The sequence below is a fragment of the Somniosus microcephalus genome, chromosome 14 (genome assembly GCF_052327205.1).
Source record: "Somniosus microcephalus isolate GS21.2 chromosome 14, FLI_Smic_1.0, whole genome shotgun sequence".
NCBI classification, from domain to species: Eukaryota; Metazoa; Chordata; class Chondrichthyes; order Squaliformes; family Somniosidae; genus Somniosus; species Somniosus microcephalus.
The window spans coordinates 102,311,218-102,336,710 of NC_141000.1; the positions used below are offsets into that span (position 1 = coordinate 102,311,218).

General features: G+C 43.1%; 1 protein-coding gene across 1 annotated transcript; it reads left to right on the top strand.

Annotated features, from left to right (window-relative positions):
- The first annotated feature begins 1,203 nt into the window (after positions 1–1,203).
- LOC147107777 (interleukin-10 receptor subunit beta-like) lies at positions 1,204–24,470 on the top strand. Its single transcript, XM_086007083.1, has 7 exons — positions 1,204–1,346; positions 10,040–10,163; positions 13,178–13,365; positions 13,467–13,630; positions 14,878–15,022; positions 22,561–22,718; positions 23,934–24,470. Exons 1-7 carry the CDS (start codon positions 1,289–1,291, stop codon positions 24,207–24,209), a joined length of 1,113 nt encoding a protein of 370 aa, XP_085863209.1. The 5' UTR covers positions 1,204–1,288; the 3' UTR covers positions 24,210–24,470.
- The last annotated feature ends 1,023 nt before the right edge of the window (positions 24,471–25,493 follow it).

The following is a 25,493-nucleotide window of genomic DNA, read 5'->3' on the forward strand; positions in this document are numbered from 1 at the left end:
GCCTATGATCTTAGAAGTGGTCAGCGTAGCCATTGTCTACATGTCCGCTTCCCTTGTATACAAGAACTAATAAAGTCTTCCTTTGACGATACTTTGTGTTTAAAGAGTCTTACTCGGAAGTCGAGACTTCGACAGTGTGCGAGTCAACTATTTCAGCAATCACTCTGAAGAAGTCAAAGTACCGCTCACAACTGCTGAACAGGAACCTAGAAGCTGCACTAAGATGTGTTGTGTCTGGTAAATTCCAAACTTTGGTGAAAGGAAAGACTACAAGGTTTTACATTGAATGGTGGTTGATGTTTGTTAAGTAAACATGCATGTGAAGTACATTTACCTGTATTGTATGTATGGCGTTTTCTACTAAAATTATTGTATGTGGCTTAAACAATGTCACTATAGCCACACCTTTGGCTAGTCAACCAGTTCCATTGGACAATACCGGGTTAAAACATCATGTTCACTTAACCATGGTCACTAAAATCAAATCAAAGGCAGCTTGTTTTTATTTACATCAATAGCATAAATAGAACAAACAGGCAGCTGCAGAACAGGGAGAGTCACCGTGGACCAGTCACACATAAATCCCCCCTACTGACATCAAGAATGACATTGGCAAAGGTTTCGGAACAGTCCAGCTGCATGTCTTCACAGCTGAAAAATTATATATCTGTCTTGGGAGACTTAAAGTGGGAGAAAACTTAAAATAAGAGCAGGTTAAAAATGTGGAACAGTGTTAAATAGAACTTTAGCCTGGATTTTTTTTGTCTTTTTGGAGGAACTCTAGATCCTTTCTGAGATTGCAGCCTGGGTCTGTGACATTATTCTTTAGGGCAGGGTCTGTTCCAGGAACAGCCAAACACATCCTGCTCTAAAAGCACAATTTTGCTTGTTGACTGCACGGTAGGTTTGCACTGCATCAAATACAATTTAAAGATGTTTTGAAACATTTTTAAGGCACAGAGTCAGCGATACAGTAATATCACCGGCACAGGTGTATGGCCTCCTCCCGTGCTGTGTCATTCTATTGAACAATATAAGCATCCAATAAATGATATGCCTAGTGTTTACATCGCTATGTCATTGAATTTACCTGAAGCTTTCCTTGTTCCAGCAATTAGCTAACAAATAGCCAAAGGGCAGACTGTCATTGCACAATTCTGGGACATGCCATTGGAGACTGTTCCAGGTAATCTCCGCCCAGTATTGTTACACGTTTCGCACCTGGTTTGGAAGAATGAGGAAACTCCGAGGTCAGTAATAATCCGAGACAGAGCGACCAGAGGGAGACATGGCTGCGGACAGAATCTTACTTCATTCCGTGTTTACGGCCACTTTGATATTCACTGGTAAGTCACTGGTGTATCATTTAAGAAACTATAGACCGGCAAGAGTCTTAATCAGCCTGGCGTTTTGTCAAACATCAGGTTAGAACTGTGCGGAGTAAGGAAATCTTGGAAATCAGCAAAAGTAGCGAAGTTAGTTTCAATTATTTTCCCCCAGTCCTTGTTTCTCATTGGATACATTTTGTTTTACTGATTTGTGGTGGAAAGGTACGGAATCAACAAAATCAGAGTTACTCGACGCTGTGAACTGTTTCCGAGCCAGAATGGTTACTTCCCCTTAGCTACTTTTCAACCTGATCCACAACGAATCCTATTAAATGTCCTGTTAATTTTTTTTAAAAAGCTTATTTAAAGATCGCACATTTATATGTCAATCTACCCAGGAGTGCTCTGTCTTGATACTGGTGGCGGGGAGACTGCAAGTATGGGACTGTTGCCTGAAGTTGCCACTGATCAGGGCCCGAAATTCCTCCTTTTAACCAAAATAGTGGATAGCTGCTTTTCTCCTTAAGTAACCCGCCAACTAAATCGTGGGAAATAACAACAGAAAATGCTGGAAAAACTCAGCAGGTCAGGCAACATCCGTGGAGAGAAATTTGAGTTGACGTTTCTGGTCGAACCCTTCTTCAAAACTGGAAAGAAAATAAACTAGATCGAAGGCAGGGCTGCGATCGGACAAAAGAAGTGAAAGAAACAAAAGAAGTAAAAGAGCTAGACGAGATGGTAATAGGCTGAGATTAGGTGTAAAGTGTACTGGCAGGGCAAGAGATAGCTGCCAGGTGTGAGAGAGAAACAAAAGGAGTGGAAAAATTACAAGAAAAAATGTGTAATAGGGGCCGAGGTTATGATCTGAAATTGTTGAACTCGATACATGCACATGAAGAATGAGCTATTTTCTTGGCGGGTGGTTATTACACAGAAAAACAGGCATCGCTCCCGTTTCTATTTAAAATAGCACTTTCAATTCCACGATAATCATTGACGTTATTTTGCTAATTCCCCAAAGCATGGAGTCTAATGGCCTTAGTGGTTAGCACGGTGGCCTCACAGCGCCAGGGACCCGGGTTCAAATCTGTGTGGAGTTTGCACATTCTCCCCGTGTTTGCGTGGGTTTCCTCCGGGTGCTCCGGTTTCCTCCCACAGTCCAAAGATGTGCAGGTTAGGTTGATTGGCCATGATAAAAATTGGCCCTTAGTGTTAGGGGGGATTAAATACGTAGGGTTACGGGGATAGGGCTTGGGTGGGATGGCTGTCAGTGTAGGGACCGGGTGCTAGGGTTTGGATGATCGGCCATGATCTCGTTGAATGGCGGAGCAGGCTCAAAGGGCCGAATGGCCTACTCCTGTTCCTATCTTCTATGTTTCGGTTTTTTACACTCTTACGTGCAATCCACATCCTGGGGAGATACAGTGGACTACTTGGCTTATTTCACTGGTGGGGAGGAATATTTTACTCCAGGCTTGTAGTATTCAGAATTCCCTTTCAGGGCAGTGATCATCCCCGTGTTATACTCCCACTCTTTTTTAATTAAAGACACAAGAAAAGTATAAGGTGATCAAAGGCGATCCAGTCCATTTAAATCTATCCCTTTAGTAACTTAATTTTCCCAACTTAGCATCCAGCAGTGTTTTAAAAGTTTGTCTCTTTACTACCCTGACTAGAAGATTATTCAACAAATTGATCATCCTTTGTGTAAAAAGTTTTTCCTAATATAAATTCTGTACCTTTCATAAACTTATGCTTAAAATGGTCTCTGTTCCAATTGCTGCTCCCCTGAAATTAACCATAAATAACCATACTTAATCCTAAGTACAGTATAAGAAGGGTTGTCAATCCTAATATAAGAAAATATATTTATCACAAGATTTGATTTAAATCCGATGATGACTTAAATCTATAACCATCAGGCTCGCACATGTCTTTGTGACTGCTTATATCTGCTAAAGACTGCAGGCAATACTTGCTGCTTTGTGTATAGTTACTGAATAAAACTTATGTCTAGAAAACTGGCTGCATAGTCTCATCTAACTGATACACATCACATGCGGTGAACAAGGATAATTTATTCATGAGCGCAAAAGGTCCATGTGGTTTGAGAATGATGGGGAAGTGCACATAAACAAAATATCTGCAGTATTCAAATACTGTCTGAAATTTGACTTTGAAATATTGAACAGCTTTATTGTAATTTGCAAATTAGCTTGGCTTTGTGTTTGTTAACTGTGTTTTCATTGTTTTCTGGCTTATTAGATATTAAATACTTCCTCTTTATAAATGTGGTTCTCCTTTTCCTTTCTATTTTCTCTTTTTTGAAGCACATCCATAAACAGGATGTTTCAGTCTGGTTGACTGTTGATTGATTTTGCACTTTAATCCAGTTATCCTTTTCACTGTTACAATTTGTCCTTTCTCCCAATGCTTTTAACTTGTGTTCACAGTGAAAAGGCAGTTTCTATAAAACTGAGTCTCTTATCAGCCAAAACCTGCACCCTTATGCATTATGTGAATGAGATAACATGCCATGTGACTAATAATTACCTTGCTTTAATATGCCGGAGACCACATGGTACGCTCACCATACAGGCAGTAAATACAGAATGTCAGACCAATACATTCATGTTAAAACTAGCATTTAAGTTTATTTGCAAGTATAATATTACACAGAAGCAGGAAGACACAGTGAGAACCTAGTAGTTCAATATTTGACTGACACAAGCTTCCTGAATACCAAACAAAAGGACATATCTTTGTAGTTCCCTTCAGTTGCTTTCAACTGAGTCTCAGCTGGAATGTTATTTGAGAGGTAAATCCACAGACCCACTCTTGGGTGGCTCCCATTGGATAAGCAATGTGAAATAGAAAACTGGGGATCACAGGGCTTTTCCCCAGTTATATGTTGGTTAAAGCAGGCTCAATTGATAATCAAGCTAATTTTCTCAGTGGCAAAGCAATCAGAGTATTAACTGTTTCTAACACTTTAAGTAAGTAACAGTAGTCTTCTGGGCATCTAATCATCTGCTTGCTTTTGACATTTGACAGCAATTGAAATACCATCTTGTCCAGTTCTCCCATACCCATCAATGCTTTTAAACAATGCACAATTTTTCTAGAACAAAGTCTTTTGATTGCTTACCCATGCGAGATTTAATATATTTTTCTGTAACCCGTCATAATTGACGCTTCCCAGCAATTGAAATCAATCATACCTCTGACATCTAAAAATTTCCCAAAGTGTTGCACACAGATTTGCTGTTTCATGCAAGTTTATTGAATAAAAGGGGACCAAAGAATTGAAAGCATTACTGGAATAACGTGTTGCTAATTTTTTTCTTTACAAATATAGATGGTTATTTATAGCAGACTGTTACTTTATTTTATCATACAAATTGCAACTGACTTGCATGGCATGTCATGAGGTAGACACTATTTTCCAGCACATTTCTTTTTGAACTGTTTTCCTTTCATTCAGTTGCTTGTAACATGCCACTGATGTTCTCTACTGGGATAAACCATCCTGGCACCTGTTGGTGGCACTCTGACCTCCTGAAGCAGAAGGTTGTGGTTTCAGCCTCCACTTTTGCACCTATGAACATAATCTAAACTGATACTCAGGGACGGAGTGTTACATTGTCGTTCTTTTAGATGAGATGTTAAACTGATGCCTTGTTTGTCTGTTGTGGTGGTTAAGGTGGACATTAAAAATCCTATGGCACTATACAAAGAAGAGCAGGCAGTTCTCTAACCTTCCTATCTCAGCCAACACCACAAAAAGAATATTAATTAGTCTTTCACCTCATTTTCTATTTGTGGGACTTTGTTGTGTGATAATTGACTGTTGCGTTTACCCATGTCACGCGAAGATTGCACTTAAACAAGTGATTTATTGGATGAGAGGTGTCTTGCGGTGTCCTAGGAGACATGTTATATAAATGCAAGTTCTTTTTTCTTAGCCATTTATTACCTTGATGATATCAGGAGATTATGTGCTGTTTGCTAACATGGAAACTAGGAATTTTTGTTCCTTCCAATCCTCTTCTCCTGCAGGCATTAAGTCCTTGTTGGGGTACAGTTCATTTAGATGTCTGTCAGCTTCTGCTACCTCGCAAAAGTCAACATCCTTTCATATGTGAGCTGAGATAATGAGTGACAGAAGTTTATTCTGCTATGGGCCAAACCCAATCCTGTCATCATCTGAGATCCATACGTGTACACTATCAGCAAGAATTACTGGAAAGTGATCAGGAGTGGGAACGCTTCACAATTTAAAAAAAAAATTCATTCTCAGGACGTGGTTCTGAGGAAATGGGCATTGCTGGCAAGGCCTGCATTTATTGCTGATCCCTAGTTGCCCTGTGATGGTGGTGGTGGGCCTTCTTCCTGAAATGCTGTAGTCCATGTGGTTAAGATGCTCCCACAATTACGTGGCTTTTTATTCTCAAACTCTCATGGTGGGGTTCTCAACATTCTCAAACTGCATGGTGGGATTTGAAATCGCATTCTGTGGATTATTAATCCCAGGCCTCTGGATTACTAGTCCAGTAACAGAACCTCTATGCTACCACACCCCTTAATTGTTCCCTTCCTAACTCTGAGATGCTGAGGTTAATTTTAATGTCACTGCTGTTGTCCCCGTTGATTTAATGTGTCAGCACAGGCCTGTGATTGAACCTGAGACCGCCCTCGCCTGTATGACTCAGCTACTCGCTTCCTTAACCAGCTGAGTTTTCTCTCATGATGGAATGTCAAACAGACATTAAGGGGGGAGTTTTTCGGGGGCTCAGCGGGCGAGTTCGGTGGTGGGTCGAGTGGGGAAATAAAATTTCTGACAGCGGGTCAGGAACCCGCTGTTATCCTGCCACCACGCTGTATTCCCAGATGTCGGGTCTGTCAGGGCTGAAGTGGCGGGGGAGGCAATTTAGGTCATTATGACCTTGTTAACAGCCCATTAAGCTGCATTTTGAGCTCAGCTCACCATTTTACCTTATCCGCCACCAACGTCGACCACTCCAGACCCGCCGAGGTAGGGGAAATCGCGGCCTGACAGTCAGAAACTGTTTTTACTCACTGATAGTACTTCATATTTATGAAATCTCAAAATTAAAAAATGGAGCTCTGTACTCGATTCACCAGTATTCAATGAGATATGTTCAACTCAGTTAATTTTTTTTTAATGAAGAGCTAGAGGAATAGTTGGCTTTTTGTCATCATTAAAAAATTTTTAATTAATTTCAAAACACAATCTAGAAAGTTTTCAAACATCACTTTGCGCCTATTGCAGCTATACTGGAGCAAAGCCAAAGTAGTCTGAGCGTACTTCCTTGAGGCACTCTCACACCACCTCCCTAAGTTCAATTTGGGTAACTTTATATTAGACTAACTATATCACAGAATCACAGAATCACAGAAACCCCACAGTGCAGATAGAGGCCATTTCGGCCCATTGAGCCTGCACCGACACATATCCCACCCGATCCCCGTAACCCCTACACCAACACATATCCCACCCTATCCCCGTAACCCCACGTATTTAATCCCCCTAACACTAAGGGTCAATTTATCATAGCCAATCAACCTAACCCGCACATCTTTGGACTGTGGGAGGAAACCGGAGCACCCGGAGGAAACCCACGCAAACACGGGGAGAATGTGCAAACTCCACACAGACAGTCGCCCGAGTAGTTTGCCTCAGGACAAAGCTGCAACCACGACACAAAGTGGGTTGCATAACAGCCCATGACAAAAACCAAAAACAAGGAGGTAGTTTATGGTTAAATACTTATCTTTGGTAGTACAGTAAACTCTTATTTAAACGGCACTTAATCATCCGGAATACTTTAATAACCGGCAAAATAGATAACTGGTAATCTTGCCGATTCCATCCAGCACTCGTTTTGTCGAGTCCGAGTCTCCCGCGGTGGTCGAGTTAGTCAGTGGTTTTTATTTTTGTTTGTGTTAAAAATTGCCTTGGTAGGTAGACCTCTCTGATATCCAGAATTTTTCATCAACCGGCACCATCCTGGTCCCATGGGTGCCGGATACTCTACCTTTTAAGTGTGAGCTGTTCAGGAACTGGGGCGTCTATTGAGTCTTTTGGCACTAAATGCGACTGGGTTATTGTTGCTTTTATGCCAGGTTACAAAAGACCAGAGAATAAAGAGGAAAATTGGGTAGAGAGCATTGCGTATCCATAAAGGAGCCCATCCAATTTTCCATCCATGAATCCAAATGAGTAAAAAGTCCCAGCAGGCGTCTGCTATGGGCATGCGATCCATTCGGCCTGATTTTCCAGGCAATCCTTTGTACCAAACACAATAACAGAAAAACCTGCCCTGTAATGTCCATATCACATTCTGTGCATCACGCGCATGCAAAACAAGTATGTGCTTTCAGTGTTATTGTCAAGTTCACATTGGCCATTTTTCTCTCGATGAACCCTTCCACTGATGGTATATCAGGTTGAATCTCAGCAGTTCTCCTCAGGACATCATCTAGTGGAACAGTTCATGGGGAAAGCAGGAGAACATAATTTTGGCCAAAGAAGTGTCAATTGAGAATTTTGAATTGGTGGATATGCAGCGACATTGAGTGTTAGGACATGAATTTATATTAGAGATGGGAGAATTTATAATGAGGAATGAGGAAATGGCAGAGAAATTAAATAAATACTTTGTTTCTGTCTTCACGAAGGAAGACACAAAAAACCTCCCAGAAATACGAGAAAACCAAGGGTGTGGCGAGAATGAGGAACTTAAAGAAATTATTATTAGTAAAAAAACAGTACTAGCAAAATTAATGGGACTAAAAGTCAATAAATCTCAAGGACCGGATGACCTACATCCTAGGGTTTTGAAAGAGGTGGCCATTGGGATAATGGATGCATTGGTTGTCATCTTCCAAAATTCTATAGATTCTGGAATAGTTCCTGCAGATTGGAGGAAAGCAAATGTAACCCCGCTATTTAAGAAAGGAGGGAGAGGGAAAACGGGGAACTACAGATCTGTTAGCCTCACATCAGTATTTGGGAAAATGCTGGAATCTATTATAAAGGATGCAATAACTGGGCACTTGGAAACTAATAGTAAGATTGGGCAGAGTCAACATGGATTTTTGAAAGGGAAATCCTGTTTGACAAACCTATCGGAGTTCTTTGAGGATGTAACTAGTGGAGTAGACAAAGGGGAACCGGTAGATGTGGTGTATTTGGATTTTCAGAAGGCCTTCGATAAGGTCCCACACAAGAGGTTGGTGAACAAAATTAGGGCACATGGAATTGGGGGTAATGTACTAGCATGGATTGAGAATTGGTTAACAGACAGAAAACAAAGAGTAGGGATAAACGGGTCTTTTTCAGGATGGCAGGCTGTGACTAGTGGGGTACCGCAAGGATCGGTGCTTGGGCCCCAGCTATTCACAATCTATATCAATGATTTGGACGAGGGGACTAAATGTAACATTTCCAAATTTGCTGATGATACACAGCTAGGTGGCAGAGTCAGTTGTGAAGAGGCTTCAAGGGGATCTCGACAGGCTCAGTGAGTGGGCGAGAAATGGCAGATGGAATATAATGTGGATAAATGTGAAGTTATCCACTTTGTTGAAAAAACAGAAAGGCAGAGTATTTCCTAAATGGTGAAAGATTGGGGAATGCAGATGCTTAAAGGGACCTGGGTGTCCTTGTACATGAGTCACTGAAAGTGAATGTGCAGGTGCAGCAAGCCATTAGGAAGGCAAATGGTATGCTGGCCTTCATTACAGGAGGATTTGAGTACAGGAGTAAAGAAGTCTTAGTCCAATTATAGAGGGCCTTGGTGAGACCACACCTGGAGTACTGTGTACAATTTTGGTCTCCTTACCTAAGGAAGGATATACTTGCCATAGAGGGAGTGCAACGAAGGTTTATGAGATTGATTCCTGGGATGGCGGGACTGTCGTATGAGAAGAGATTGAGTAAACTAGGCCTGTATTTCTTGAATTCAGAAGAATGAGAGGGGATCTCATTGAAGCATACAAAATTATTACAGGGCTTGATAGGGTGGATGCTGGGAGAATGTTTCCCTTGGCTGGGGAGTTTAGAACCAGGGGCCACAGCCTCAGGATAAAGGGTAGGCCATTCAGGAATGAGATGAGAAGAAATTTCTTCACACAGAGGGTGGTGAATCTTTGGAATTCTCTACCCCAGAGGGCTGTGGAGGCTCAGTCATTGGGTATATTCAAAACAGAAGTTGATAGATTTTTGACCAGTAAAGGCATCAAGGGATATAGCAATAGGGCCGGTGAATGGAGTTGAGGCAGAAGATCAGCCATGATCTCATTGAATGGCAGAGCAGGCTCGAAGGGCCGAATGGCCTACTCCTGCTCCTATTTCTTATGTTCTTATTAATTATTCCACAGGATGAGTTCTTGATTTCTGCCAGTCACCAGGGAGGCAATGAGTGGAAGCAAAGCAATTCCTCCCGGCTGCTGTTTCCAGAGTTATACTGTCAGAAACTTGGATACAGGTCACCTATATTCTCTCTCAGCTGGACAGTAGTGTATAGCATAGGAAAGACTTGGAAAAAACTGAGAAAATATAAAGCATTTCCTGTAGTAAAATTTAAAAATTATTATGTTTGACCTTCTGCCAGTTGATTGAATACATAATAATATTCCCTTTAGGAAACAAACATTAAAAGACATGTGTTTTATCATCAATACAGTGTTTGGAAAGCTACCTGCACCACAGAATGTGAAAATGCATTCCATCAATTTTAAGAGTCTACTTCAATGGAGCCCAGTCACTTACCGCAAAGGCAATGTCCATTATTCAGTTGAGTATCAAAGGTGAGTGATGTAGCATAACAATTGTATTTTCTAATTATAATATTAATTGGCTACTCTCTCCAAATCCAAAACCCATGGCTATGAATGGCTCACAAGTGAGAAATGGTCAGATGGAATAAATAAAGGATCTTTCTGGAATGCTTACTGTTTATTCGATTTATATTAAAACTACAATGAGGCCATACAGCTGTCAATATTGAATGAAAGCATGCTAACTTGTGTTAATCTACTGTTGTCTCTGTTTAAGTGTCAGCCTTGGCTCAGTGGCAGCACTCTCACCTCTGAGTTAGAAAGTTGCGGGTTCAGAGAATTGGGGAGAATTTTTCGGGGGCTCAGTGGGCGCATTTGGTGGCGGGTCAGGTGGGGGAAAAAAATGTTTTTGACAGCGGGTAGGGAACCCGCTGTCAACCCACTGCCATGCTAGTTTTGCAGATGTCAGGTTTATCGTCGCTGAACAGACCTGACACCAAGCGACGGGGGAGGCAATTTAGGTGATTAAGAGCTTGATAACAGCCACTTAAAAACTATTTTGAGCTCGCCTTTAAATTTTACGAGGTCGTCCACGCTACTCGGGGATCGCGTCAGGTAAGGAGGTCGGGAGTTGTGTCAACATGAAATGATCTCTTTACTTGACAGCTGCAAATGTGCTATAAAAGCCCCCACCTCACAGCTGTTCACTTTCCAAGCTCAGAAGCTGTTGCTTACTGCATTTGGAAGACAGATTGAGCTTTATGCAGGTTGCAAGTGTTTGGAGTAAACTCTCTATCCAGTGTCACCTCATTGGAACAACCTCTCTCACCATTGACCGATCGCTTCTGTTCTCTCAAGTTCACCTGCCATCTATGACATCAGCATTGGTGCCCTTGAAACTATCTCACCTTGGTCCTCAGAATCCCACCACGATCAGCCCCAACACTAGCAGCACCAGGCACACCAGCAGCACCAACAACACCACCAACCTTCGCCGAAATCAACCGATGCTGGACAGGACACAGGGCATCAGCACCCGACCACATTGCTGCCCGGAATGCCAGGGATGGCCTCACCATGGCCAGATTTACTTCACTTGAAACTGTACACCCTGACTGCCACACGATGTGCCAGGTTGACACCACCAGCACCATAAAGCATCCCTACAATGCCCAAGCCATTCCTTTCACACTCATCACCATTGCGGGGGGTACTGTTATGTCTCACCATTCACTGCAACTCACTGAGCCACTTCCAAAGGTGCACACAAATCTATCTAAAGTGTTGAAAATAAAGATTTCAATGTTTGACAGCACATTAACAGAAACTTCACATGAACGTTGGCTAAAACACCCAAGTGCCTACCCTTGTGTGTTGTTAGTTGGTATGATTGGACTTGGATGAGGGTGAGGGGTGGCTAGTGAGATGGGAAAGTGATAATGTAGATAGAGAGGGATGGGTGGAGGTGAAAGGTAAGTTGGTGTAAGTAAGGATGTGCAGGAGTAGGGTAGGGAAGGCAGAGTGATGGGGATGTGATGAGTGGTACAGCAGGATGAGGTTGAGTGTGGCTTTGCAGTAACGTTTCGTGATCTACTGGGATCATTGCAAGGTTTGCGCCACTGCAGACTGGTCCTCCTAACGACATCACTGCTTGTGCCCTCCTGCGCAATGTGCAAACAGGCTGCATTGATCTCCTGTGGAGTTCTCTTCCGTCCGTGTGAAGGGAAGATGACCTCCCTGCATGCTGTGACTCCCTCCATAAGCATATGGAGGGAGTCATGGGAGAGCCTGGGTGCAGCCATGCACCTCTGTGCAGTGCTTATCAGTGTTTGCAGCACCTCAATGCTGTAGAACACTGACAGCACAAATGTCAAAGTCAATTTGCGCATGGTCCCTTTAAGGAAACCGGCTGATGATGCATCATCAAGTGACATCATCAGACCCGCTTCCTTCAATTGGCTGGCAAACGCGCTGGACTGGTTTAACAAGCCCAATCAGCGTAAAATCACTTTGGACAGCGGGCTGGAGCCCTACCACCGACCCCGGCCGCACCGGACCCATCCAGGTAGGGGAAATCGCAGCCTTAATATTATAATCGAGGCTGACACTTCAGTACAGTACTGAGTGGGTGCTGCACTGGCGAAGGTGTCGCCTTTCGGATGAGGCGTTAAACCGAGGCCTCATCTGCCCTCTTAGGTGGACGTAAAAGATCCCATGGCACTATTTGAAGAGCAGGGGAGTTCTCCCTGGTGTCCTGGCCAATATTTGTCCCTCAACCAACATCACTAAAACAGATGATCTGGTCATTATCACATTGCGGTTTGTGGGACTCTACTGTGTGCAAATTGGCTGCTGCGTTTCCCCACATTACAACAATGCCTGCACTTCAAAATCAGCAACAACAATAACAGCTTGCGTTTATGTAGCGCCTTTTAACGTAGTAAAACATCCGAAAGCGTTTCACAGGAGCGTTATCAAGCAAAATTTGACACCGAGCCACTTGAGTTATTAGGACAGGTGACCAAAGGCGTGTTAGGGGTAGATTTTAAGAAGCGTCTAAAAGGAGGAGAGAGAGGTAGAGAGGTGGAAAGGTTTAGGGAGGGAATTCCAGAGCTTAGGGCCTAGGCAGCTGAAGGCACGACCACCAATGGTAAAGTGATGAAAATCGGGGATGCGCAAGAGGCCAGAATTGGAGGAGCGCAGAGATCTCGGCACGTTGTAGAACTGTGGGAGTACTTTCACCACATAGACTACAGCATTTCAAGAAGAATAATCGCCACCACCTTCTCAAGAGCAACTAGCGATGGGAAATAAATGCTGAGCTTACTAGCAAAGCCCATATTCTGAGAATGATTTTTAAAAAATATATCTAGAGGCATGTTTGCTTATACCCAGCATAGACTAGTCCTACATTATCAGCATATTGGGGATTATGATTGCTTTGTCATTCTCTCCATAATGAACAGAAAAGTGTTGCGTGTATAATAATATCTAAAATTGCACGTGATGAGGAAATAACTTTTATTATTCATTTTTCTTTTTAGTTACTATGTGAGTGACTATAAACAGCAAGAGCCTTTTGAGAAAGGCTGCACGAACATTAGCGTCACAGAATGTGACTTGTCAAATGTACTGGCCAACATGGTTGGTTATTATCTCCGTGTAAGGACTGAATATGAGGACGAGACATCCGAGTGGGCCAATATCAAGGAGTTTGAACCTTTTGCAGACAGTAGGATTGATCATTTTTTTTCACTTAATTTGTCTTGAAAATAAGTATTTGTCAACAATTTTCTAAACACAGTACCAATGCAATGTGTCTTTGTGATACAGCTGAAATCGGACCTCCTTTAGCAGTGGTTGTGAAGCCAAGGTTGGATATGCTCGATATCAACATCTCTGAGCCTGTTTCTGAGAACGATAATAAATCTATGCATGAATATTTTTTGGACTTGGCTTTTAAAGTGTCCTACTGGAAAGTTGCAGGGGAAAAAAAGGTACATTTTGCAGGATTGAAAAAAAGAGATAAATATATTTTTTCGTTAGTTTAACAGGACAGCTTCTTTGTAATTGTAAATTCTGGTGAGCTGGAAAGCCATTAAACTAGTCTGATCAGTTTGTATTAGGGTCCAGTTCAGCTGAAATGTCGATACTGGCAAGTGTGCACAATCTGTCCAGTATTCCAAAAAACATTTTGCAGTCAATGACTGTTGTGTAAGAGGTAAGTGGTAAAAATTCTTAATATAATATTAAATAATGTCATCTTCCTGCAGGTTTTTAAAATCATTTTTAGCCATTTTCACCGATGTCATGCTACCCTTACTAAGGGCAATTTCCCTATAAGAAGGAAAATGTCTATATTACAGACCACAATAGTTATCTGAATTTAAGCCTGTAATTAAAGCCTGGTTCTACTAATGATTGTGAACTGCTCATAGTCCATTTTCATAATTTACAATCTCATTACAATAACTTGATTGGATTACAGTTTAGCAACTGGCTGCCTGTTATTTATTTATTCTTTTATGTGGCTATTATTGATAGTTTCACTGTTCACAGTAATGACAACTCATGTGCAAAATAACGCTCAGTGAAGACCAATAGTACATAGTGCTCCAGAATTTCTTAATACACCCTTGTTTACTGTATATACTCATAAGCAGACTGTATCAGCAGTAATAAGAACATGAGAAAAAATGGGACAAGAAATTGAAATTTGATCCATCAAGGCAGCTCTTTTCAATGAATCATAAAGAATTTGCACTTATTTCACCTTTTGAGGAAGCTACAATTTTGAATACAGGAAATTTCCCAACATTTTTTTCCCTGGTCTGTAAGGGTAATTGAGCAAAAACTCCAAAATTCCTAAAATCTGGATATTAAAATCTTCAATGCAAAATGTATAATTATCCAATGGGTCAGTTCTTATACCACCCTTGTGGAGCAGTTTCAGATGCGCACCAACACAAAACTGGAGTATAACTGAGAAAATGGTATTCAGTTGTGGTCACCGAGGCACTGAGAACTTATTAATGAAACAAGAGTTTCCCTGAATTCGTCAGTAGTGTTAGGGAAGTATAGTGAGAAGAATTATGTCTATTGTGAGAGTCTACAATTAGCCTCATGGAAATATTGACAGTACTCCCCTTTGTAATGCTTCCATTTAACATGCTTGGTTTTATCTGTCTTGCTCCTCTTATTTGGCTCCTGTAACTATTTAACAGGCCTTTTGAATTCCACACAGATTGAAAGTGTTAACATAAAGCAGAAGATGACAACCCTCACCAATCTTAAACCTTGGACCACCTACTGCCTGAAAGTTGAACCTGTCATGCCTAACAGAAAGACTCATCCTAGTTCAATTGTCTGTGAAACTACAATGGATAATGGTATTACTTTTTTCTGCCACTAATACAGTCAGCTCCTCTTAAAGGAATAAAAACAGAAAATGCTGGAGAAACTCAGCAGGTCAGGCAGCATCTGTGAAGAGAGAAACAGAGTTAACGTTTCAGGTCGATGACCTTTCGTCAGAACTGGAAAAAAGCAGGAAATGGAACAGATTTTTAAGCAAGGGTAGAGGCTGGGAAAGGGGGGAGGGGATGAAAGAACAAAAGGGAAGATCTGTGGTAGGATAGAAGGCAGGAGAGATTAAGAGACATTGGGGGAGAAATTCGGTTGTTAGCGCCACCGATTAATGCCTAAAGAGGCCGAGAAGTGGGGCGTTAGCCAATTTCCGGGCGGGCGCAAGGCGCCTAGCGCCTCGCCCCATATTGAGCATGCATTTAACGCCGGCGCTAAATCTTAGCGTCCACTCATGGGCGCAGGCTGATTATGATGTCATTTGAGTGTGCAACGCCTTTTGGGCGCCCCGGACCGGAAATTCAGTGGCGCCCCCCTCCGTAGCGCCTGGCGCTAATAGTGACAGCTTACCTGGACCTTACCAAGTCGCTCTCGGGCTGGAGGAGCGTTATTTAAAGGGGACTGGTGTGGTTTAAAAGCGGCAGCCATTTTTGGAGCACAACTTCCTCGAGAGCTACAAAGAGTTGCTGAGCTGCACACTGAGAGCCACTGAGCCAGTGCAGGCAGACGATCTTCAGCCTTCTGACCATCACCTTGCTGTTGGTGAGCCTTGACAACGGGGAACCTTCCTGTGGGCACTTATTATGGGGGCTGCATTGGAGGGGAACGTCCTGCTGCTGAATCATCTGGAAAGGGCACTGAGACGCTGGGAGAGGGGGCGGGCATGGCCAGACGGAGGAGGGCCAACAGACGTCGCCAAAGCAGACCTTACGCTGGCAGGGTTTTCCGACAGCAGTTTTCCTACATGAACATGCCGGAGGAGCAGTGTGTCAGAAGGCTGCAATTTAGAAAGGAGGTGGTGACTGAGCTGTGCCAGCTGCTTCAGCCAGATCTGCAGCCTCAGATAAGGTGCAGGACATCTCTGTCGGTGGCTGAGAAGATGCCTGCTGGCCTGAACTTCTACGCGAGCGGCTCTTCTCAGGCTGCGCGTCAGAGGCTGATCAGAAGTAGCTTCTAGGCCCCTCTCACGGAATGCTTGCTACCATTCCAAGAACAGGAATGGAACCGGTCTGATATCCCCAAGCCTGTGAAGGGCAAGATGCATGTAAATAGAAGGCATGGCCATTGTAAATGAAGAAAGTGTTTCATTACACAAAATGTGGTTCCTTCAAACATGAGAAAGCTATGGCAACAGAAAGCAAAACTAATACACTGACACATAACTGCATCTCACATCCGGGAGACTGTCCAAAACATAAATCACATTCCGACCATCTTCCTTGGCCTTGATTCCACTGCGCCAACCAAAACATCCAATGCCCCATCAGTGAGGCGTTCCGCCCTCTGCCTCACCCTTTCCATGTCTTGCTAGGCTGGTGCGCCACAGGTAGGCTCCCACCGCTTTGAAGGCCTACACGGCAGTGAGTGTGTCTGGTGATGCCAATTGACCTGCCCCTTTAAGAGCTGGCCGGTGCCAGTGTGTCTCAGGGAAAGTGATTATTGACAGCACCCTCGCTGCGACCGCCGCCGCGAAATTGGGTTGCGCTGCCGGGTTAGCGCCTTAAGAGTAGCATGCAGCGTCTGATTTAGCGCCGCAATCACCTTTAGGGGCGCTGCAACCCAATATCGCGCTAGGTGGCGCTAAATTGCGCCTGGCGCTAAACTTTGCGCATCGCCAGGACTAGCGCCCCAAATGCAGCTATACCGAATTTCTAGGCCATTAAGAGATATTCAAGGCAAAAGGAGATAGTAAGAAACAAAGGATGGCTCTAGATGAAGTGTAAATTGCGCTGGCAGAACAAAAAGACAGACAGAGTGTGTATAATATATATATTTTTTTTTTTCGAGGTTATGATCTGAAATTGTTGAACTCTATGTTGAGTCCAGAAGGCTGTAAAGTGCCTAATCGAAAGATGAGGTGCTGTTCCTCGACCTTACGCTGAGCTTCATTGGAACAATGCAAGAGGCCGAGGACGGTGAGGTCTGAGTGGGAGTGGAGCTGAGAATTAAAGTGACAGGCGACCGGAAGCTCGGGGTCCCCCTTACGAACTGAACGGAGGTGTTCCGCAAAGCGGTCACCCAATCTGCGTTTGGTCTCCCCAATGTAGAGGAGACCACATCGTGAGCAGCGAATACAGTATACTAAATTGCAAGAAGTACAAGTAAATTGCTGTTTCACCTGGAAGGGGTGTTTGGGGCCCTGGACAGTGGGAAGGGGGGAGGTATAAGGGCATGTGTTGCATCTCCTGTGCTTGCACGGGAAGGTGCCGGGCAAAGGGGAAGGGCTGTTGGGGGTGATAGAGGAGTGGACTAGGATGTCGCGGAGGGAGTGGTCCCTACGGAATGCTGAAAGGGGAGGTGATGGGATCACGCTGGAGGTGGCGGAAATGGCGGAGGATGATCCGTTGAATGTGGAGGCTGGTGGGGTGAAAGGTGAGGACAAGGGGAACTCTGTCATGGTTCCGGGAGGGAGGGGCAGAAGTGCAGGAGATAGAACGGACATGGTCAAGGGCCGTGTCAACCACTGTAGAGGGGAATCTTCGGTTGAGGAAAAAGGAAGACATGTCAGAAACACTGGTATGGAAGGTGGCATCATCAGAGCAGATGTGGTGGAGATGGAGAAACTGGGAGAATGGAATAGAGTCCTTACAGGAGGCGGGGTGGGAAGAAGTGTAATCCAGGTAGCTGTGGGAGTCAGTGGGCTTGTAGTGAATGTTTGTCAATAACCTATCCCCAGAGATGGAGACGGAGAAGTCGAGGAAGGGAAGGGAAGAGTCGGAGATGGACCATGTGAAGGTGAGGGAAGGGTGGAAATTGGAAGCAAAGTGAATGAACTTATCTAGTTCAGGGCGAGAGCAGGAAACGGCACCGATACAGTCATCAATGTACCGGAAAAAGAGGTGAGGGAGGGGACCCGAGTAGGACTGGAACAAAGAGTGTTCCACATATCCCATGAAAGGGCAGGCATAGCTAGGACCCATGCGGGTTCCCATAGCAACACCTTTCATTTGGAGTAAGTGAGTGGAGTCAAAGGAGAAGTTGTTCAATGTGAGAACAAGTTCAGCCAGGCGGAGGAGGGTGGTGGTGGATGGGGACTGGTTGGGCCTCTGTTCAAGGAAGAAGTGGAGCGCCCTCAGGCCATCCTGGTGGGGGATGGAGGTGTAGAGGGATTGTACGTCCATGGTGAAAAGGAGGCGGTTGGGGCCAGGAAACTGAAAACTGTTAAAGTGGTGGAGGGCGTCGGAAGAGTCACGGATGTAGGTGGGAAGAGAGTGGACAAGGGGAGAAAAAATAGAGTCGCGATAGGAAGAGATAAGTTCTGTGGGGCAAGAACAGGCTGAAACGATGGGTCTACCAGGGCAGTCCTGTTTGTGGATCTTGGGAAGGAGGTAGAAGCGGGCTATGCGGGGTTGAGGAACTATGATGTTGGTGACCATGGGGGGGAGATCACCAGAGGAGATGAGGTCAGTGACAGTCTTGGAAACGGTGGCTTGATGTTCGGTGGTGGGGTCATGGTCCAGGCAGAGGTAGGAGGAGGTGTCGGAGAGTTGGCGTTCAGCTTCCGCTAGGTAAAGGTCGGTTCTCCAAACAACAACAGCACCACCCTTGTCAGCAGGTTTAAAGGAATACTGTGGGATAAAATCGCACAACATTCGGGTACATTTTTATTTTTGTTCAGAGGCTGGGTCTGCCAGGCACTGATATTATAATTGCTAAGTCACATATTCCCAGCCTCTCCCATCGCTGGACAGTATGTGTTTTGGTAGTTTAGGTGGACCCCTGGCACTATTCAAAAAAAGTAGGAGGCTATCTGTGCCCTAGCCAAGATTTATCCCTGTGCGCAAATTGGATAAGAACATAAGAAATGGGAGCAGGAGTAGGCCCTTGATCCTGCTCCGCCATTCAATAAGATCATGGCTGATCTCTCTCAACTCCACTTTCCCACCCTATCCCCATATCTCTTGATTCCTTTAGTGCCCAAAAATCTATTGATCTCAGTCTTGAATATACTCAACGACTGAGCAACCACAGCCCTTTTGGGGTAGAGAATTCCAAAGATTCACAGCCCTCTGAGTGAAGACATTTCTCTTCGTCTCAGTCCTAAATGGACGACCCCTTATTCTATGACCCCCCTAGTTCGAGACTCTGTAGCCAGGGGAAACAGCCTCTCAGCATCTATCCTGTCAAGCCCTCTAAGAATTTTATCTGTTTCAATGAGATCACCTCTCATTCTTCTAAACGCCAGAGAATATAGGCCCATTCTACTCAATCACTCCTTGTAGGACAGCCCTCTTAGCCCAGGAATCAATCTTCATTGCACCCCCTCTAAGGCAAATATATCCTTCCTTCGGTAAGGAGACCAAAACTGTGCACAGTACTCCAGGTGTGGTCTCACCAAAGCCCTATATAATTGCAGCAAGGCTTCCTTACTCTTATACTCCAACCCCCTTACAATAAAGGCCAACATACCAATTGCCTTCCTCATTGCTTGCTGTACCTGCATGTTAACTTTCTGTGATTTGTGTACAAAGACCCCAAAGCCCTCTGAAAACCAACATTTACTAGTCTCTTGCCTTTTTTAAAAATTCGATATTTCCATTCTTCCTACCAAAGTGAATAATTTCACATTTCTCCACATTATACTCCATCTGCTACCTTCTTGCTCAATCACTTAACCGATCTATATCCCGTTGCAGCCTCTTTGTGTCCTCCTCACAGCTTGTTTTCCCACCTAGCTTTGTATCGTCAGCAAACTTGGTTATATTACACTTGGTCCCCCTCATCTAAGCCATTGATATAGATTGTAAATAGTTGAGGCCCCAGCACTGATCCTTGCGGCACACCACTGGTTGTAACCTGTCAACCCGAAAATGGCCCTTTTATTCCTACTCTCTGTTTTCTGTCCATTAATCAGTCCTCAATCAATGCTGATATATTGCCCCATACCATGAGCCCTAATCTTGTGTAACAATCTCTTGTGTGGCACCTTATCGAATACCTTCTGAAAATCCAAATATACTACATCCACCGATTCCCCCTTATCTACCCTGTCAGTTACACCCTCAAAAAACCCTAATAAATTTGTCAAACACAATTTCCCTTTCATAAAACCGTGTTGACTCTGTCTAATCATATTATGATTTTCCAAGTGCCCTGTTACCACGTCCCTAATAATAAATTATAGCATTTTCCCTACTACTGATGTCAGGCTAACTGGCTTACAGTTCTCTGTTTTCTCTCTCCCTCTTCTTGAACAGCAAGGTTACATTTGCTACCTTCCAATCCACAGGGATCATTCTAGAATTTAGGGAATTCTGGAAGATCAAAACCAATGCATCCATTATCTCTGCAACCACTTGTTTTAAAACCCTAGGATGTAGGCCATCAAGTCCAGGGTATTTGTCAGCTTTTAATCCCATTAATTTCTCCAGTTCTTTTTCTTTACTAATATTAATTACTTTAAGTTCCTCACTCGCATTAGACCCTTGGTTCCCCGCTATTTCCGGTATGTTTTTTGTGTCTTCTATAGTGAAGACAGATACAAAATATTTGTTTACCGTCTCTGCCATTTCCTTATTCCCCATTATAGTTTCTCCTGTCTCAGCCTCTAAGGGACCCATGTTTATTTCCACTAATCTCTTCCTTTTTACACACCTCTAGAAGTTCTTACAATCTGTTTTTATATTTCTCGCTAGTTTGCTCTCATTCTATTTTCTCCCCCTTTATCAATTTCTTGGTCATCCTTTCCTGATTTTTAAAACCCTCCCAATCCTCAGGCTTGCTATTCTTTTTGGCAACATTGTAAGCCACTTCTTTTAATCTAATATTGATGGTGCAATTGGTTACAATTCAGTGACTACATTTCAAAAGGATTTAATTGGTTGTTAAGCACACCGCTATGATCCAAGAATGAGATAAAGTGCTATACAAATGCAAATTATTTTTTCTTTCTTGTTGTGCACCATAAGCATGCCTTAATTATAACATCAAAAAGGCATTCTGTAGTGCAGGACAACATAACAATAACAACTTGCATTTATATTGCGCATTTTACATAAATTAAAAAGTCTCCAGGTGCTTCACAGAGGCATAATCAGACAAAAATAGATGTCAAAACAAATATTGGAGGGGGTGGGTGGGTGGGGTGACCAACATCTGGGTCAAAGAGATGGGTTTTAAAGAGAGTCTTAAAGGAGGAGAAGCAGGTGGAACAGTTTAGGGAGGCAATTATAGTGTGAGGCCGAGGCGGCTGAAGAGACGGCCACCAATGGTGAGGTAACGTGAGAGGGATGCGCAAGCAGCCAGAGTCAGAGGAATGCTGAGGTCTTGACGGAGGTTGTATGGCTAGATTAGGTTACAGAGATAGCGAGGGGTGAGGCCATGAAGGGATTTAAACACAAAAGTTCTAATTTTAAATTATATGCATTGGGGGACCGGGAGTCAATGTAGGTCCACAAGGACCAGGGTGTTGGGTGAGCAGGGCTAGGTACAGGACAGGATATGGGCAACAATTCTTCGGAACAGGAAAAGGTCATAGGCTCCAAAAAAAAACCTTTTTGATCTCAACCTCAATTAAAAGTATGTATTTGTATCTGATCAAGCATTGCAGCATACAGAGTAGCTGTAAGGGAGCTGAGGCAGTATTATTGGGGGCAATTTTAACCCTACTTGCTCAGCAGAAACCTGTTCGATGGGCAGTTAAAATCGCCCTGGCTCTTACCGATTGGAAATCCGCCATGATCGCAACATCTGCAATTTTAACCTGCTCTCCTGAGCAGGCAGCAAGGACGCATGCCCGGAGTCATATTTACATATGCTTGTTGCAGCCCTTTGACATAATTGAGACCCGACTGTAATTTTAATTCAGACCTGAACAGGGAATCCACCTGGAGTTAAAATTGAGGCCGCAACATGTGTTACTTGTAGAACCATCGATGTAATTCTAGTAATTTTCATTGATGCATCAATCTCTGTCCCATGTTACCCACGGCATTGCAGCAGCACTATCCCATCAGCTAGGTAAATTCTTTTTTTTAAATTATTTAAAAAGTAGTCTTTCCCACTTGCTTTCATATTGTGTTGTGTATTTTCATTTAGTTTTCTGATTAGATTCACCATTTGAAGTCATCCACCTCTCCTTCCCCTGCCCTCCCCTCAGCGCAGATGGAAACCTGAAGCAGAAACACTTACAAATGATTCCGTGACATTTGGTTAATCAGTGCAAAGCTATACCATATGCCAACTAGCGGAATCCATTCTTGCAGCACAACTTGTACAATATGGCTTTGGCCTCATAAGTTTTATCTTCATTACTGTAGTTTTAGTTTCCATGAGAAGTGGGCTTCAAGTTGTGCGGCCAAATGATACTTTCTACTCACAAATGTCCTACCCCTGTTTGTGCTTGCAGGTAAAGTTCCAGTGTGGCAGATTATTGTGCTTCTTCTCATATCAATTTTTGGTGTCTTCGTTGTGACAATGGGAATTTTCTATGCATCACTTCATTGTTACAGAACTGTCAGATATGCTTACTTTCCTTCCTACAACCTCCCCGAACACATAAAAGAGGTATGTGTTACTCCAATCATCTATCTCCATTCCTGATGTACAGGCCATCAAATTTAACTTCGTGCAACTTGGCAAATGTAAGCAAATTCCAGCTATCTGTTTCAAGGTGTGACGTATTGAGGCTTACAAGGAGAGATAAACATGGGAGTACAAGGATGTGATTTGGTGATACAGTGGTATAGGCTGGGAATTTGCTCCGAGCTACTCCCACTTCACTGCCATAGCTTCGACGGAAGCTCCATTTATACACTGCACTTCCCACAAAGTTATGGCAGCAGCTCCGTGGAAATTCCCGTCCGGAATTGCTTTGGTTGGTGCTAGTAATTTTGTCTCCGTTTTAATAAGATTGAAAGTTTGAAAGTAACATGGCTGCAATGTAAAAGTTGCCACTGTTGCCATGATAAACAGTGCTGTGGTGCAACAGTAGAGTTTTTCAGACTGTGGGTGGGGGTGGTGCCTGGCTGTCGCAGGACAATTCCCCCTGAAACTTCCAGGTAAAACTAGCTCTTCCTCACCAGATTGCCAACTGCTATTACTTTCCAGTCACCAAGTGGCAACAACCCATATGTTAACAGCATGCTTTCTAAGCAAGCCGTCCACTTTTCAGCCCTCAGTTCCTGGTACTTGGACGGAAGCCAGGATATTTGTTATTCAGGGGAATTTAAATTCCTCCCATGACTTTGTACGTTATCTCTTCTGTGAATGTTTGATGTTTCAGCACCTATACAGCAGAGATAGTGAGCAATACATTGTGGGGCATTAATTGGCACTTGGGGTTCTTTCATGAAGGTAGATAAGAAGGTAAATGTATCAGCCATTCTGTACCAGCAATAGCCCGCAAACAGCAGAGGATCCCTGTCTCCTACTTCAGTTAGCTCATCCACTTCAAGTGGAGCTCTGCAAATGTGCTTTAAGAGAAATGAGTAGATAAAAATTAAATAACTGCCCTGGAAAAATGTCTGTTAAGTATACACCATCCTATAATATTTGAATACTAGTCTTCATTTTAGATGCGGACATATATAATTGCTTTCTAGACTCCCACCTGCCAATTTATTGGCAGGGCATCACTTTTTTTAAATTCCAGCAAAAAATTCTGCATCCCAGTAAATCATCACAAAAACAGGTGACACGCTGAGTATATTTTACGGGAGATTTTCATGTACACTGAATTGAGAATGACTCATCTTAAATGCTTGATTTGTTTTTGTGCAGTACCTGAAAGAACCTTCGTTGAATTCTCCATTCCTGCTGCTCCAGACTAAGAACCTGTATGAAGAATCATTTGACAAACTAAGTATTATTTCAGATGTCCAAGAAAGTTTTGACAACACAAATGTTGACATGAATACAAATGTGGAAATGCTTGAGAAACAGCCCATAGAGGAGGAAAATCAGGCAATAGAGGATAAAGAGGAAGGGCTGCAAAATAATAACAACAACAACAGTCTTTATGGAAGAATGCAGATGCTACCAGAGACTGCTGCTTGAGTGAGTCGGAAGCTGGAGAGATGCCTGATGGAGATGCCATCCACGCATCTTCCTCTCTATTCCCTGGAATTTCTATGACACTCGCAGAATTTAGTTCTGTACGTCTCTTTCGGCTGTACATGGAGTTAGCATCTGGTGTGATCTGCACTATTTTCTCTCACTTTCTCTTCCGCACACCATAAAGGATTATCTCCGATCTGAATAAAACTAGAAAATTGTATAATTTATTATATTTTAACAGTAAAATGTTGATGTGAATGATTGAAAAGGTTTTTGCTGAGTTTTTTGCAACTTTTAAATTTTTCTCCCTAGTTTTCACTGTTTTGTCACAAATATTCATGTGGATTAACCTTTTTTTAAAAAAAATGGAAAATTCCCAATAGCTAAAAGAAAGGACCTCAATGTATCTACTAATATTTTACAATTCTTATATTTGTGCACACTTCCTGTCAACTTTTTCCATTATAAATTCCTCTGTCCACACTTATAATGCAAACTGCCTATGTAAACTTGTCTCATTGTAACTATACCCTTCCCCCGCAAATGGAGACACTGTAGTGTCACAATGAGCTGGAGCGTACAATTGCAGTGTGACAAGCTTACATAGGCAGTTTCTATTATAGATGTGGACATCAATGTTCCCTCTAAGCTCTGCGTGTCCGTGCAGCAATCGGGAAGCTACCGCGCAGGCCGCTCGCAAGCTGTTCCTCGAAGGTACCGTGCAGCAAATTTAAAGGCACCGCGCACAAAAAAAAATTATAGGGAACCTTGGTGGACAAAGGAATTTATAATGGAATAAAAATAAGAACAAATGTATTGTTTTAAAATGTGGACTGAATTATATAGAGGTTACAACACAGAAGCAGGCAATTCAGCCCAACCAGCCCGTGTTGGCATTTACCCTCCATGCAAGCAAATAGTCCTGATGACATTTATCCACCCTGTTCCAATATCCCTTCATCCCCTTTTCCTTCATCCAACTATCCAATCTAATCTAGAGTGTTTGCGTAGTTTCTGCCTCAATAAGTAATCCTGGAAGTGAATGCCACAACTTTCTGTGTAAAGAAACTTCTGTTCTAAATTTCTTACATTGAATCTTGTATCTATGGCCCCTTGCTCTAGACCCCTGAACTACTGGAAACTGTTTTTATCAACCCTTTCCCATCCTTTTATAAATATATAAACACGGCGTTGTTCTAACAATAAATAAACGTGTGTATATATATATGTATCTCCGTGCATCCTGGTCCAATTATCCTTCGGCCTCTAAACCCACTTCACCTG